This window comes from Mytilus californianus, unplaced genomic scaffold (assembly GCF_021869535.1).
Source record: "Mytilus californianus isolate M0D057914Y unplaced genomic scaffold, xbMytCali1.0.p SCAF_4, whole genome shotgun sequence".
NCBI lineage: Eukaryota > Metazoa > Mollusca > Bivalvia > Mytilida > Mytilidae > Mytilus > Mytilus californianus.
In genome coordinates, this window is record NW_026262690.1 from 115,688,151 (window position 1) to 115,701,530 (window position 13,380).

The following is a 13,380-nucleotide window of genomic DNA, read 5'->3' on the forward strand; positions in this document are numbered from 1 at the left end:
GAGAGATTTCGTGTCCGTACCAAACATTTTCATATTTTCCCCAGTTGCAGTAAAAACCATCTAAGGTGATATATCTAATTCCTGATACGATCCGGGTGAACTTATCGATCCTTTAATATACTTTTTCTAAAAGGTTACCAATTCAACACTGTAATCATATCTTTGAATATTGTTTTATCGGTTTATATATTAATTTTGTTATTTATAAATTAAAACCAAACTAAATGTTATTGTTAAACACATATGTACATTCGCGATCCTACAATCTGTCGATACCTGTATTTTGGCATTGTTCAGGGTCATGTTTTTCTCTGACTGTAAATGACGTTTTAAGCACTAAATCCATCGGATGTTGAATGTGTACTGATTGATATCTTTGTCTTTTCTATATGTTGTTATTGACTTTTTTGAACTAGCTTTCAGTAAAAAGGCATAACAAAACATATCAAACTCCAAGGTAAATTCGAAAAGGGGAAGTCTGAAAAAACTGACAAAATCAAACGTATTAACGTATTTAACCAACAGAGTGAAAAACAGCTGACATATTTTTGACTTGGTGCAAGCATTTTCCAAAGAAACAGGTGGTTTAAACCTGGTTTTATAGTTAGCTAAAACTCCCACTTGTATGACAGTTGCTTCGAGTTCTGTTATATTGACAAAATAGGGAGAGCAATTCAAACAGACATAATAGGATCAAGTGACAATAATTGGGATCCAGCAGCCATAACTTTGTAAAGATACATCACAGATATACAGCACAACTGATTAAAAACTGCAAACAAACATATATTTCTAACAAAGATGCCAACAAAGTAACTGTGAGTACCCTCAGATCTGTGTCTTTTTTTGTGTGCTTTGTATCGATTTGATGAGTTAAGCCCTTTTCAAGTGATTTTTATAGTTTGTTCTTATGTTACGCCAAAGTCCCAGGTTAAGGGAGGGTTTGACGCCAGCAAACATGTTTAATCCCGCCACATTTTATAGGTGCATGTAATTCAGTGGTTGTGGTTTTTTGCTGTATATCTTATTTGTTTGTAGATTAATCAGATATTTAGTTTTTAAGTTTGAATTGTTTAACATTTGTTATTTCTGTGCTTATTTCGTTGCGGTATGGGTTGTATTCGTTGTTGAAAGCCCTACGGTGACTCATAGTTGTTAACTTCTACGTCATTTGTTCTCTGGCGAAGAGTTGCCTCATTGGCAATCATAACATATCTACGCAGTCTAATAGATTTGCTGCTTATTTCGTTTCGTTTTGACTAACAAAGAAGTATTTGCATTTTATACAACTATGACGTCGAAATCAATACTGTGGATTCATTTATTTTCGTGGGTACCAATTTTTGTGGATTGAGAAAAACTCACACTTTCGTGGATATTTAATTTCGTGGTTTTACCATAGTCTGCTTACAGGCCAATGGAAAATTTGGAATTCGTTGAACATTTAAATTCGTGGTTCACCTGTACCCACGAAATCCACGAAAATTGGTATCCAACGAAAAATAATGAATCCACAGTACTAGTTTTAATTGAAAATAAACTTCGCATGTTACTTCTATCGCGGTAAATTTCTGAACGATTAATTAAAAGTCGGCTTATTTTTGTTCAAGCCAGTTATGATAGGAAATGAAATGACTAGTTATCATGACTGATTCAAATAAAACGTGTTACACTCTCGATGATTTACTTTAAAAAAAAAACCCGAAAAGTTGCTTCTAATAAACAAATTTACATTCTACATTGACATGTGAACATAAAAAACATTTGAATATAGTTTATTTTATCCATCACACTTCAACGTTACCACAAATGCATTTCAGCGCTAGCTATTAACACGATTGCGTCATCATTGCACTTCAGCGTGATCATAAACACACTTCAACTTGAAAACCGTCTCACTTCAGCGTCACCATCGCGATTCGGAGTACCATCGCGATTCAGAATCCTAAATCTATATTTATACATTTATTGAAATTAAAATCAAAGGTTTTTGTATTAGATTTCTCAAGTAACAATATATTTCCCAATAGGATAAAAACAATTTATGTTACTTGGCGACACTCAAACTCCCAATTCAATTTAGATGGTGAACGATATTTTAATTCCGTATTCTTAGTATAACCTCTCGGTCTTAGAGGATGTAGAGATCCAATGTAATAGCATGTCTTTATGGATTAGATCTAAGCCTTGATATTTCACAGTCTCGTGTTGGAGGTTGATTATTTTCTTTTCTGATGACTGATGCAGTGAAATTTGTTTGTGTTTTTAAATATGTAATATGGAAGACTTTCGCACAGTGTTCATGTTCAAAGATTGTCAAATGAAGAATGGGTTATAAATTTTACATCCAACATTGTTATAAATCATGTATGTAAAATAACAGCTTGGTACTTGTTGAAGGACTAGGTTTAATTTCTATTTAAACTGATGCCGATCTAATGCTACTTTTGAAAAACTGATTAAATCATAGAGGGATCTGCGGCATTATTTCTTAATGATTACGTAATTTTTCAGTATGGGATGATTTTCTTATGAAGGAATCTTAAATATCATACATAATATGAATAGTTTTTTTCATGAGATATAATTTAGATTGTCTGCTTATGAATTTTGAAATTATAAAGAAACTAAGGTTTCAACTCTCTCAGGCAAAGTTGACCTTAGATGAATTTGGCTATTTGTTTTAGGTATTTTTGTCATATAGCTCTTCAACTGTTTCGGTACTTATACATCCCTCGGATTTCAAATGTTTGGCTTTGAGTGTTCCTGATGAAGGTAAATCCAGAAAAGCGCTTCGGACGCATGAAATTATTAAACGTGTTGTTTTCAATTATTTACATCACTGGGTCGATACCTCTGCTGGTGGACTACTGTAAATTCAGATATTATTGCGTGCATTTATTATTGCGATTTTTCAAAAATGGACTAGAATGCGAGTTCAATTATTGCGATTTTAGAAAAATCTACATATAGATCAATGGTTTAGCTATCTAAATGCGAGTTCTTATTATTGCGATACTAACCGAGTCGCATTATTCGCATTAATAAAAACCTCGCAATAATTTCTGAATTTACAGTATCAGTACTTCGGTACTGACATGATTTATAACAAACTTTCTAAAATTGTCTGCTTATGAATTTTGAAATTATAAAGAAAGTAAGGTTTCAACTTTCGGACTCATGAAATTATTAAACGTGTTGTTTTCAATTTTTTAGATATTTTAACTTATTCTATATTTATTTGGAAAAATATTGATAAAACAATCCTTACGTTAATTTGCATTTCATCTGATAAATTTTCGGTTTCCTGCTTTCGGAGATTTCATGAAAGAAATCTGACCCTTTGCCTCAAAATATTTGTTTTTGTTCATCAAGTTTCCTTATTCATTTATGTTGTGATGTTTTAAATAGATTTACATCTGACAACATTTCCGACTTCCTATTTTTCGGAGATTTTAAGGATAAAATCTTACTTTTTGACTTTAAATACTAATTCCTGATCATGAAATTTTGTCAGTTTCACTATGTTATCATGTTTGTGGTGTTTCAAATAGAGTTATATGGTTATAGAATATGTTGCTTCGCAAATGACATGAATATTCAAATTTCGAAGTTTTCATTGACTTGCAAAAACAAAAATCATCAATTTTCACCGCTATTATCGTGGTAGACTTTTAGAATATCAAATGTGATGACATTCCGGACACAAAAAATTTCAAGCAGTTTTTGTTGCAATGTTATTTATGTTTAAACATTTTCTGAATAGATTGACTGGACTAACTGGTACACGCATATAAAAGTAGGTGATGTGATATATAATTATAAATATGTTTATAAATTACCATTTCCTACACAACTCAATTAAGATATTCATCAATGACACCATCAGGTGTTGAATATTTAGAATTTGACAGTTTTTTTCAACGGATCTTTTATAGTGAAAACGCAGAACCCAAAAAGGCTACCATTGTCGCCTATGTAAAAAATTACTTCATTTTAACCTGAACGATTAAGTTACTAAATTGAATTTATGTTTTTCTGTATGACGTGATCAATTAGTCCTGAAATGTTGAAATGAAAGATACATCTTAGGAGGTTAAGAAATCTTTAATAAATATGATAATTAATACAGAATGAAACGAAACAATACAATATAGCAAATTTGAAGTATTACCACTGTGGGAATGTAATTAAATAAGAATTTAGGACAAAACTACATTAATTATGATAAGTTATATGTTTAATGAAACATGTGGAATGAATGCAGACTCTATAAATAAGAAGATGTGGTATGAGTGCCAATGAAACAACTCTCCATTCAAGTCACAATGTATAAAAAGTAAACAATTATAGGTCAAAGAAAGGCCTTCAACACGGAGCCTTGGCCCACACCGAACAGCAAGCTATAAAGGTCCCCAAAATATCTAGTGTAAAACAATTCAAACAGGAAAACCAACAATCTTATCTACATAAAAAAAACGAGAAACGGGAAACACTTATGAACCACACCAACAAACGACAATTACTGATCAACAGACTAACACAGCATGGGTCAACATCTCAATATTAATTAATGATACGTAATTGTATAAGCTATTTGAGAATGATCAATTATAATATGAGTCTGGTCTTCTGCAGGAATATTTGCTGATTGTACTGCCCTGTTTAAATATATATATATATGTTTCGATTCCTAACATCACTGAAGAGACATTAATTGTCGAAATCCGGATATGGTGTACAAAAACCTTTGCACCTTTTGTTTGCGGTATACCATCTTTTCCGCAAGTTTATTGTTTTCTGTTTAGTATTAAATTTATAATTAAGATCCGTTTATTTGGCAATCGCCAATGGCAGTCAGCAGGGTTTAAGAACATTTGTTGTTCGACCTGTTAGTCAAATGCGTTTTGTTAAAATATACTTTTTCACTTTTTTGGTCTTTTGAAAAATGTTGTTTGTGCAGTATTTAGACCCCTTTAACAAGAAATTTGTTTTGCATGCACACGTATAAAAATTGCGGTTTTTATCCAACGCAATCATAGGTTTGAACGTTGTTTTCAATTTAGACTTGTTTATATTTTTTCGTTTGGGCTTGTATTATATTTGCCTTATGGTTTATATGATCCGTTCATCCTATTTTGACTCCTCAAAATTCAAAAGTCTATCCTAAATTGAGGTAAATTGTATGGCTTTCCAAATACCGTTTCGATTCCTAACATCACTGAAGAGACATTAATTGTCGAAATCCGGATATGGTGTTCAAAAACCTTTGCACCTTTTGTTTGCGGTATACCATCTTTTCCGCAAGTTTATTGTTTTCTGTTTAGTATTAAATTTATAATTAAGATCCATTTATTACATCGGTGATCCGTTTATTTGGCAATTGCCAATGGCAGTTAGCAGGGTTTAAGAACATTTGTTGTTCGACCTGTTAGTCAAATGCGTTTTGTTAAAATATACTTTTTCACTTTTTTGGTCTTTTGGAAAATGTTGTTTGTGCTGTATTTAGACCCCTCTAACAAGAAATTTGTTTTGCATGCACACGTATAAAAATTGCAGTTTTTATCCAACGCAATCATAAGTTTGAACGTTGTTTTCAATTTAGACTTGTAAAAATACAGATATGATATACAGACCAATGCATACTGATTAAGAGACAAACTATGCTAAACGAAAATTAACAACACCAGTGGAGATACTTAAGATGGGTTAAGATTTGGTGTGTTGAAGAGAAGTGATTACGATAAAATGCATTAATCTTAGAATTGTTTGGAACAGTCAGAAATGTAAATTATCCAATGTTATGCATAACTGAAGAAAACATCTTCTTTTAGGCAAAAAACACGTTTTATAACGACAAAATAGAGCCACGAAAGCGACCTTTATTTGTAAAAATAGCACCGAAAACTATTTTTTCGTAATATTTTACGGAAATGTGCACGCTACATGCATGGTCCAAAACTACCCGAAAACTGTAGACAAATTTATAAGAGCAACTTAGGTATAAATTTAAGTATTCTTCCCCGTAAACACGCTAAATGCTTAGATTACCTAGCCTTTTCTTATATGATTATTATTCGGGATTATTTGTATAATTTTTTTATCTTTAAAACTCATTTAGCTATTGTCCAACCAGATAACAATGATTTAATAAAGCTCTAAAGTACATGCTATCGTGCGAGTAGGAAATTATGTCAATCTTATTCGTTTGACGTTTTAACAGACGGTAATGAATGCTTGGAAATCTTAAAAGTTAACTACTTTAGATGAGCACCTGAAGCTTAATACACATTCATGAGACTGTTTTTCTGTTGCAGGGATATATAAAAATTTCGGAAAGAACCATTCTGTTTCTTTCACCGTTAACAAAAGACAATGGTGAAATTATTGACCATGTCAACAGGTGACCATGTCAACAGGTGTCATATATAGTGAAAAAACTTTCAGTTTTCCATAAAATTTCTTAATATTTATTTGATTTCAATTCGATTAAATGACAATGGCCATTTACGTAGTACTACATGCACATATAATAAATATGTTGTTTTTTTTTTGTTCAAATTCACATTTTTTCAGTACGGTGTCACTGCTATATTCTACAAATCGTCAGCGCATGTACATTATATATAGAATTTTTGTACAAATAAAACTTTCGCCGACTTATAGAATTAAAAAAAAGGATATGCTTGTTAATATATTTGAAAACAACACAATAGATACAATATAATTTTACCTTTTGCTATGAGTTCTATAAGGCTCGTGTTTCCCTTTCGGGTATTTAATGTTTGATACAATCCCGTTCATAATATCTCTGTTGTTCTTTTTGAATTAAAGTAATCTTATTAATCATAAGTAATTTCACTTATTATCAATTTGTTAAAATAGAATATTTCATTTTTTCCATTATGTGCATGTTCTATTACGAAAAAACGCTGACTATGTATCATGCAACAAAAATGGGAATACATGAATTTTCAAATTCTAACTATCAATTGCTTCAATATTGTATTTTCTGTAAGACAACGTTAAATTCGTGTAAACGTTTGCCTATATCGTTGGTATTTGATGTGTTTCCAAATTTGTTAGATTTCCGCATTGAAAATAAAATAGAACTAATTCTGTAGCAATTTTGTTCATCCCAAAAAATAGAAATGTAAAAATAGTCAAATAAAGTACCAGCCTTAATACAGATCATTTGTCAAGGCAGCCCCTTCTTCCCCTTTAATCAGTACTCATTTATTAATAAATGTATTGCTTATACCATGTGTATACATCTTTTATCCTTAAAACAACAAATCTACTTACAATACAATTGATTTTTTTTTGTTTAATTCACTTTGAGTCGAATGATTGAGCAAATGTATATTTCCGATGATTTAAGTTGAAATAAATATATTCTAACCCACATCTGGCTAGTAAATGATTGTATGCCGAAAACACAATGTAGATGCAAAATATTTGTTCCCTTGGAATAGTTATTGCTTTGTCAATTATAGATATTTATGTTAAAATCAAAACAGACCATGAAAAAAGCTAACTTACTTCATTACAATTTCATGACGACCCATAGTACCGTCGGTGCATTTATGCACCTACATACCGTCAAAGAGTTGTTGCAAGAATTTGTTTACGAGTCATCGGATTTAACGTCCAAATACTTCGGTTGGTAGCCATAATTGTAAACCAGACAAAAGAATAGCAATGGAATTTTATGCGACCGTCATACAAGTTAGAGGTTTAGCTAGCTATAAATCCAGGTTTCATTTCCATTTTCTACATAAGGAAATACCTGTACCAAGTCAGGAATATGACAGTTGTCTTCGATTCGTTTGATGTAATTAAGCTTTTGATTTTGCCATCTGATAAGGGACTTTCCAATTTGAATTTTCGTTATTTTACTATTTACATCTCAAAAACGGAGTCAGCATGAGACATAAAATACATACATATGATTAAAAGTAAATATATACTGTGTACGTGTATTAATTCATGAAATAAAAGTAATGACTAGCGATTTCACTATAGGAGCAATGAGATACATTTTATTTTTCAAGGGATTCTTTAATAAGTTCATTGCGTTACCAAGTTTTCATAAATATATCAGTTGTTTATCCATAGTTTTGTTTGTTGATAATATTAAGCATTGATTTTAATCCTTGGATTTGGTACTATTATCTGCTTTGATGCAAAATATTACATATCAATCTTTCAAAATAAAAAAAAAATTGCCATCGCTATGAACGAAGTTTGGTATCTTGGGAGCAATAACAATGATTTTACCACAAAAATGTGCATTAAAGTGTGTGTTACATATAAACAGTATACAAATGTATGAATGTCTAGTCAGGTTAAATTTAAAATTCGAATTTATTAAAGCTATATATTTAGAATACTTATTGAGTTTATCACTACCATTACACTCGTTGAAAGGCAACAGAACATACGCGTTAGACCCAAAATACCACCATTTTCAGAAGTTCTGTGGTACAGGGCTACAAGATGACAAATTAACTGAAATTTGATGGTGAGGCCAAATACGGCCAAAAACGGCCCTTTACACCTTTGTGTCAGCGTTGTTGTGATTATCTTAACAAAGACACTATGGGTACTTAATCTGGTGCTGATATACTCTTTTCAATAAAATCCTTTAGAAAATACGTTATTTTATTACCTGATTACTTAGTTTGTAATTATTTTTATTGTAGAAATATGGAAGCCAAATATTGCGAACCGTGTACAGCACGTGGTTTAACTCCTATAGCATTCCAATATTGTATCGAATGTGAAGAAACGCTGTGTTCTGAGTGTACAGAGGCCCACAAAGTTCAAAAAATTTCTCGAAGTCACCATTTGGTAGAGATAAGTAAAATACCGAAAATGATTAATCTATCCTATGATTGTTCAAAGCATCAACATTTACCTTTTGACTATTTTGTGCTGATCATGATGTACTATGTTGTAAGGAATGTTGGCCCAAAAATCACAGAGCATGCAAGAACGTCACATCCATTGACCTTGCATCAAAGAATTCTAAACAGTCGCAATCGTTCATTGATTCTGAGGAACAGCTGAGCTTTGTTTTAGAAGCTTTAGAAATTTTAAATAACAATTGCAGGGAAAACGAGAGTCGAATAGAACAACAAGATACAAAAATTCGGATACAAATAGCAAAAATGAAAGAATATATCATCAAACAATTGGAATCCTTAGAGGAATCGCTTCTCAAGCATCTAACCGAAATGAAAAACAAACACGTAACCAGGTTGAAACGACAGGAAAAAGATATAGGTGACTTGGTAACATCTTCAAAAGCTGAAAAGGATGCATTAGAATTTGTAAGAGATCATTGTTCGGAAAAACAAGCGTTTGTTTCAATTCAGTCATCCAAAGCAGTCTTAGATGAAATTGAAAACAAAGTTAAGCAGCTATCCGAATCGTTTACAGACACAAGTCTTACATTCGTCGAAAGCATCTCAAAAGAAAAAAATAACAGATCTCGGATCAATAGAATTAAAGGAAACACCTTGTTCTATTCCATTTGTCCCATACAAGCAGCGCCAGTCACAGGTTCCAGTAGTTCCAACGCGCCAGATGTCCTCTTTCACCCATCTCTACGACATCGATATGAAAGGTGAAGGTTTGAAAGCAGTAACTGGCATCACGATATCAGACAATAACACATTAATTTTCTGTGGTGTAAATACGAAGAAGGTATATTTTTGTGATGCAAACGATTCCTACCAATCAGCTATCAGCTGTCCATATGCACCATGGGATATAGTAGCAATACCAGGAACAACAACTGCTGTTATGTCTAGTAGATTTGAACCGTTCATACAGTTCTTAGATACCGAAAGGCGTAAAATATTTAAAAGGTTAGAAGTGAAAACGAGCGAAAGTGTGGGTATTTCTGCATCAAAAGATGACATATTCGTAGCACTCGAAGGACAGATACAGGTCCTAGACTTGAATGGAAATTCTAAAAGAACATTTAATCTAAAACAAGATCAGATCAGGATTTTGTACATTTTCGTTTGCTCAAATGGGAACATTTGTTATTCATCCCGCAGTAACGTTTATTGCATTACATCGGATGGGTGTCCTGTTTTTTCCTATGTTTCTTCCAATGTTCGTTATCCACGAAATACGATAACAGATAATGCTGGTAATATATACGTCTTGGACTGCGATTCAAATAACATTCATAAACTTACATCTACTGGAACTTTAATAGATATTTTATTGAACGAAAGTTTGTCCAGTCCTTTTGCGTTTTGTTTCAGTAAGGACTCATCTAAAGTTTACATTGCAAATAAATGCGGGCACACGATGTCAGTATTCAAGACACATTGGTAACTTTTTGAGTTAGTTTTGAACCTGTTTTTTTTTTCGTGTGTAAATAAAATGCATAGATTGCAATGCACTTCTAAGGAAGGTCCTCCATTGGATTTTGTTACATTAAAATAAATACACATAAAGCATATACTATTTGACCCTATGGTAGAAATAAAATGAGACAGTAGTGCAATAAATTAAATTTTTTGCCGATATTCCAATTGCAATAAACTAATTTATTCTGATAACGTATGCCTCTTGTAAAAAAAAAACAGTAAAAAATGACGTTTGCAGCTTTTTTGTATACTTACTTGAACTACTTGACCAAATGATTCAAGTAAAGGGTTATTTCTTTCTTTTAAGAGTACAGAGTGTTAATTAATGTTACCATTGGTGGGTCCAGAAGCAGGGGTGTGTATGTTTTAGAGGGGCACTCACTATATTTGAATTTAGATTTATTCTGGTCCTTAGATTGTGAAACTCTAACATTTTTTAGATCCGCCCTAGTTAAAAAATATTAAAAATTAAAAACAAAAGCATAATAAAGTCCTGCATGGGAAGCAATTCTGATTTTTTTTCTATTATCAAAATGGAATTAATGAGGTATCAGAAAACTTTAATTACATAATTATATGGTAAGCAAAGTAAAACAAAAATACCAAACTCCAAGGCAAATTCAAAAAGAGGAAGTCCATAAAAACTGACAAAATCAAACGCTAACAATCAACGGAACAAGTGAAAAGCAACTGTCATATTCTTGTCTTGGTCCAGGCAATTTTCCCGAAGAAAAAAGACAAGACTGAAATATCATAATGACGATTTTATCAAGACACGTACTTGAAGATAGACAAAGAGTTATAATATACAAGTTGTACCAATAATTCAACTCCAAAATCCATGTTGCTCATTACTCTTCTGTCGGGGCTGTAATCGATCTGCAAATATGGAAAAAAAATATATGCACAAACATTTTGATGGTACATATCTAGATTTCTGATTTGTGGTTTGTGATTTTTATGTTTTTTTCATTTTTGTTTTGTTTTAGGTATGTACTACTTTCCGGTGTGTTCTTTTCTGACCGGGCCCGATTAGGTGGTGTTACATCTTACAAAGTTTATCCAAATTATTTTTGCATAGAATTCCGCTCAAGCCGGTGCTAGGGGCCGTCTTAAACTTGCAGTGAGGTGAGGGTTTTTTTGCTCCGTGTTGAAGGCCTCACTATGACTTTGAGATGAAGAACAGCAATACAAGCGCTGTTCCTTTGCTTTTTGTGTGTTTCTTTTTTGCTGTGCGTGAACTGATTTTGTGTCATGGAAGGATACCCCATATCCTTTGTTTTTCTATTACAAGCTGAAGGTTACTTTCACAATTCAAATTTGAATAAAATTACATCAAAGCAGTGTTTTTGACTTCAAGCATCGGTCTGATTTTCTGGAATATATTCATTTGTTTCTGCCGATATTTCAATTTGCATTTAATCAAACTTTATAATTACAATAGCACCGTTAAAATGCATAATGTTCTGAAAGGATGCAATGACTAATTTATTATAATAGTTTTACATAGTACAAATAAACTGCAAAAATAAACATTCGTAGTAAATTAGAATTACAGATTGTTATATTCTTTTTTAAACCTTTAATATATACATTTGTTTTCCAGTACGGATTATTGTAGTTATGATATTGTGATAGCACTTTTTTGTACAGACACATTGTCCCAATACAAATTGAACCGAGTAATTTTGCTAGAGCTTTCTGTACCATATTATTGTTCAAGTAATTTTGGATTAAAAATCAAAGATATTTATGGGTGTTTTTCAATCGCGGAATTTGGAAAATTGTTTGATGCTTAGATATTGGATTGGAGTGTTCAATTATCGGATCCTAATGATATCAAATCATATAAAGTAAGGAGTTGGTTTGGGACCGAAATTGTTAGTAGACTACATGTTTATGAATGTTAGATTTAGAAATTATGAAGAAACTATGGTTCCAAATACCTCACGCAGAGTTGACCCTCGATGGATTTGGCTATTATTATAAGGTCCCTTTTGTTCATACATGTATAGCTTTCCACTAGTTTCAGTAGTTGTACATCCTTGACTTTCAAATTTTTGACTTTGAGCGTTCCAGATAAAGGAAAATCCAGAAAAGCGCTTCGAACGTATGAAATTTACAAAGTGATTTTTTTTTTTTGTTGTTGATTAATTTGTTTTTGTTGTTGAACACTTGTTTGTTTTTGAAAATGGTGGAGAAAAAACTTTGAGAGAAATCAAAAACAAAATGTCGAAATAAAATCCCACAACACCATGGCCATAGAATAAAAGATCAGACAAAACAAAAACACTGTACAGAAGGTAAAATCATGTGCTCCAAAAGGGAGAGGTTTTTCCCGCTCAACTAATAGCAACCGTCGTGTTGTTTATGGCAAGTAAAATCCAGTTATAAGTCTCATTCGGTGATTTCACAATAGAGGAAATGAGGGTGGGATTGTCCCTACAATAGGTAGAACAAATACGTGGTCAACAAATGATTACGTATATGTTGATAATGATGTATATTGTGAATATTTGGAATCTATACAAGACACAGGTAATGCTGGTTCTGTATCACCATAACGAATTGGTTGATCGATACGTTAAATTGTGTTGGTGTCTCTATTCACTAGATCTCTTAGATCTTTAGATACCAGTATAGTCGTCTGATCTTTAATTTTACCAAATGTGTCCTAAAAACTTGTCGATGCACCCATTCTCGCTCATTTTGGGCGGTTCCCGTTTTTGGTTGTTACCTTGATTTGTCTCTTCCTAATTGATTTAAGATATTGAAACATCGGTAAACTGGTGTCGCCTTAATTTTCAGATTTTCATCACCTCAAGTAAAGGGAAAACTTAGTGTACACGGTATATATTTAAGATAATTCAAAGTTAAACAATACTGATTGATACTTATTTTTCCTTTCATATGTTACAATACGAACACACAGACAATTCTCGCAAACTGTCTATTGCAAGGAACTAGAAGTCATTTCTCCAAGCAAAAT

General features: G+C 32.2%; 1 protein-coding gene across 1 annotated transcript; it reads left to right on the forward strand.

Annotated features, from left to right (window-relative positions):
• Positions 1-3,535: 3,535 nt before the first annotated feature.
• LOC127699142 (uncharacterized) lies at positions 3,536-10,555 on the forward strand. The gene is made up of 2 exons (XM_052202892.1): positions 3,536-3,799; positions 8,706-10,555. Exon 2 carries the CDS (start codon positions 9,400-9,402, stop codon positions 10,354-10,356), a length of 957 nt encoding a protein of 318 aa, XP_052058852.1. The 5' UTR covers positions 3,536-3,799; positions 8,706-9,399; the 3' UTR covers positions 10,357-10,555.
• Positions 10,556-13,380: the final 2,825 nt, after the last annotated feature.

Bases quoted from the DNA above. Each gene is read 5' to 3' on its own strand.
- LOC127699142 (XM_052202892.1), top strand. From the start codon at position 9,400: ATGAAATTGAAAACAAAGTTAAGCAGCTATCCGAATCGTTTACAGACA.